General features: G+C 50.9%; 1 protein-coding gene across 1 annotated transcript in view; it reads left to right on the top strand.

Moving 5' to 3' along the window:
• The first annotated feature begins 677 nt into the window (after positions 1-677).
• Positions 678-4,146, top strand: part of FEZ1 (fasciculation and elongation protein zeta 1) — a 12,180-nt gene continuing 8,711 nt past the window's right edge. The window contains exon 1 of the mRNA XM_017738351.1: positions 678-2,252. Within this exon, the coding sequence (XP_017593840.1) occupies positions 1,978-2,252 (275 nt within the window). The 5' untranslated portion in view covers positions 678-1,977. The remainder of the gene's footprint in view (positions 2,253-4,146) is intronic.

The raw sequence follows: 4,146 nt of genomic DNA, 5'->3' as shown, positions 1-4,146 counted from the left end.
TGTGTGTGCAAATGTGTGTGTGCAAATGTGTGTGCGCCTGTGAAGGTGTGCGTGTGAAGCTGCAGGGGCGCATGTGCAGGCATGTGTATGTGCAGGTGTGTGTGCACAAGCAGCCATGGCCGTGCGCAGGTGTGTGCACGCAGTGGGATGCTGGTGTTTGCGGGGCCTGGAGCTGAGTGGTGTGGGCGTGGTGGGGTCCGTGGTGCTTGTGTGGGAATGCACAAGCGCACAGCGGTGCACAGTGTGTGCGAGGGGATGCAGGCATGCACAGGTGGGCACACATGCACGCTGCGTGGGGATGCATGCTTGCAAAGGTGTGTGTGCGTTCACACTTGCACAGGACAGGGTGTGCATGCACAGGGCACGTGGGGGGGTTGTGTGTGCAGTGTGTGCTTGCCTTGCTGTGCACACACGCAGCCCAGCACACGTGCACCACCAGAGCACACGTGCATCTGTCTGCAAAACTTCATGCACATGTGCACAGCTCTGTGTGTGTGTGCTTTGCACCTGTCTGTGCACGGTGTGTGTGTTCACAGGGTGTGCCAGGCATGGAGCAGGCGTGGGCACTCTCCTGTGTCTGTGCGTGCACCCACGTGCCCCACAGCGTGCGTGCAGCAGGTGTGTGCACTGGGGTGGGCTCACCTCCAGATGCACACGTGGAGGGTGTGTGTGCACAGGGCACGTGCTGCAGGCGTGTGGGGGCTCGGGGCACCCAATGGGGTGCACATGCACAGGGGTGTGTGTCCGTGCTGCACACAGGTGCAGGTGCTACTCAAAACCCTCGTCAGGCCAGGTCTTCCCCCAAAACTGTGATGTTTCTGCTCCCCTCCCCAGGGAAGCATCACCAGGGCTGGGGGAATGAGCTGGGGTACTGATGCCTGTACTGGGCTATTCCTGGCTTACTACTAAGTTACTGTTTGCTTCCTACGAGGCTACTGCTAGGATGCTGCTGGGATATTCTCAGTAATCTCCTGAGGGAGTAGTGAAATACTATCACGACACAGCTGAGGTGCTCTCAGGATACTGCTGGGATGCTACTGAGATGCTATCATGAGTTTACTAGAATGTGGACAGGCTACTCTGCAGACAGTAGTAAGGCACTTTCAGAGGAGTACTGAGGTGCTCTGGGTACTATGTGGATGCTGCAAGAACTCCACTAAGGTACTTAGTCAGGCTGCTACTAAGATATTTCCAGCATATTTCCAAAGCTGATACTGAGGTACTCCTATGAAGGTACCACTGGAGCAGCTCCCACACCACCCGGTTCCCCTCAAGAGATGTTCAGGTTGCTTTCAGCATAGTTACGTGGCAGTAACATAATATCTGGATATTACTTTGCACTACCAAAGTGCCACCAACACTCTATGAAGATCATAGCTGTAAGATAATAGCTGTATCCCATTACACCACTATTAGATCCTATAGGACACTCATTATATACTACTAAGATACTATCAGGGCACCAGGATGCTTTTGGGATGCTCCTGACATGGTATCAGGATATTCCTACCTGTGCTAGTACAACATCAGGACAATGCTGAGCTACTCAATGGCTGCTACTAGGATACTGTCAGCACATTACTGATACTTTCAGGCCACTTGCTTAGTAGTGATATAGCATAAGGATAGGACTAAGATGCTACCACTTCAGGGAAATAGTGGTATATTTTTTACATACTCTCAGGGTAGCACTAAGCTATGTGGACCACTATCAGCACTTTGTTGCTACTAGTAAATTACTGCTGCAATAGTGCCACAGTATCAGGATATTTCTTATGAAGGTAGTACATCCTGATGGGATACTGCTGGGATGCTACAGAGATGCTGTTGGTTGTGTAACAGCCCTGGCAGTAGGGTTTCAGTCGGCACGGCAGCAGCGAAGGGAATGGGGAGGTGGGTGTTGTAACCTGTTAGTAGCCTGGTGCCTCACGGGCACCCTCTCCCTGCAGCTAAGGCAGCACGTCGGTGTTGAGGAGGATGGAGGCGCCCCTGGTTAGTCTGGAGGAGGAGTTCGAGGAGGGGCCCGGGGACGATGGGGGGACCCTGCAGCGCCCTGCGGACCCAGCGCTGGCCGAGCTGGAGAGCTTCTCCGCCGAGATGATGAGCTTCAAGTCGATGGAGGACCTGGTGCAGGAGTTCGACGAGAAGCTCACTGTCTGCTTCCGCAACTACGACGCTGCCACCGAGGGCCTGGCCCCCGTGCGGGGGCGTCTCCAGGCACAGGAGGAGGAGGAGCGCCTGCAGGATGAGGAGTGAGTAAGGCTCCCCTGCTTCTGGGGCCACGTGCCTCTTCACACCCCTGAAACCCCCCACAGTGCAGGCTAACTCCCAGCATTGCAGCATGGTCATGCTCCGTGTCAGGAGTAGCACTGTAGCATCCTATGAGTAAGGACTACCTGTGAGTAAGGGTCTGCATGCCACCTTGCATCACGGCACAGTCATGCAGTGGCGTGGAACAGCTGTGTGGTATCCTTTGAGTAGCTGTGTAGGATCCTATAAGTAGGCCTTCCATGTGTGTTTTCATGGTCATGAAATACCCCCCTTTCCCAGAGCACGCAGTCCAGCTCACCTGTTACAGCACGATTGTGTAGCACCTCAGAGTAGAGGTGTAGTATCTTATTACTAACACCCCTCTGGGGCCTGTTGCACCTCCTTGCACACTTCTAAGCGCCCATCATGTGCAAATCAGCACCTGGACTGTGGCGTGATCTTACAGCACCTTGGATTAGCTGTGTAGGATCCTTGGAGTAGCAGTGTGAGATCCCCGGAGTAGCATCCTATGAGGAGGAAGAGCAGCGTGCCCCATGCCACATTGCAGGGGGCCACAGCTCTGTCTATGCAAGGAAAGCCTCAGGGGCTGAGCATAAACCTTGAGTAAGGTGTAAGTTGAGTTTAACCACCCCCTCTGTACCATGCTGGGGGATGGCCAAATTCCCTAGGGTCAAATTCCCCCCTAGATTCCCCCAGTTATCACTGTTCCTTTTGTGTTAAATTCCACAGTTTCATTAAAAACCTTGTTTTGTTACAAAATGCCGTTTTTTTCCTGCAAATCCTTGGGCTTTTTCCTCATGATCATTCTACACTATCGCATTTCTGGTGGATTTTTTGTGTGTTTAATTGGGATCATTCCCCAGGCTGAAATTGCTAAACCTTATTTCCACCAAGCAAAGGGGTTGCTTTCAACCCCAACAGCCCCAAATCTGTTGGTTTTGTCACTTTGTGTTTGGGTTTTTTTTTTTTTCCCCCCAAAACCCACTGAGGCTGAATTGATTTTTGCAATTGGTGGAATTCATGGTTTTTCAGAGCAAAACGCAGCTTGGCTGCGCGCCGGGGCTGCCGCGCTGTCGCCGCTTTGTGCCACTTATTGTGTCTTTTTTGGGTCACTTTGGGCAAAACAGGGCTTTTTTTTTTTTCATTCTTCCTTGAATGAGCCCTGTGTGCAGGGCGGGGGAGGGGCCATGGCCTTAACAGGCACTGCATTTCCAGAGCTGTTAACCATTTCTTGCCATCATTAACTCAGAAATCATTGCTGGTCTTGGTCTGCCCCTGTGGGGTGCTGGTCCTTTAAGAGCAGAGGGAAAAGCAAATTTGGGGGGATAATCACTAATTTGCTGTGCTTTTTTAAAAAATAGGAATATTAGAGTTTGCCGTCCATATTTTTGTGTGTTACTTTGTGAAATCTGTAATTCCAAGGGGGATTCAGCCCTGGTGAGGAGGGAAATATGATAAATCCCAACAATGAGCAGTTTTGGGGGTTGGAAAGGGGGCAAATGGTTTTGGGGTGATTTTCAGAATTAGGATGTGGCACCGTGTTGGACTGAACCCACCATTTCTGGTGGGAAAATGGGTGGGTTTCCCTGAGTTGAGGAGAAAATTTCTAATCTGTGCCTTTTCCCCCATTTTTGACCTTTTCTCACATTTTTGGCCTTTTTCTCCATGTTGCCACTTTTCAGCTCTTTTTTCCCATTTTCTGTCTTTCTCCTCCATTTCTTCCCTTTTCTCTACTTTCCCTGCCCTTTTCCCCATTTTCCCCCTCATTCTCCCTTTTTTCTTATATTTTCTCTTTTTCCCTACTTCCCTTTTCTCCTGATTTTTCCTTTTTCTCTCTTTTTGCCCTTTTCCTCCTTTTCCTATTCCTTATTTTTT

Source organism: Corvus brachyrhynchos, unplaced genomic scaffold (genome assembly GCF_000691975.1).
Source record: "Corvus brachyrhynchos isolate BGI_N302 unplaced genomic scaffold, ASM69197v1 scaffold46, whole genome shotgun sequence".
NCBI classification, from domain to species: Eukaryota; Metazoa; Chordata; class Aves; order Passeriformes; family Corvidae; genus Corvus; species Corvus brachyrhynchos.
The sequence above is the reverse complement of the archived record's forward strand: the minus strand, read 5'-3'. Positions and strand labels throughout refer to the sequence as shown.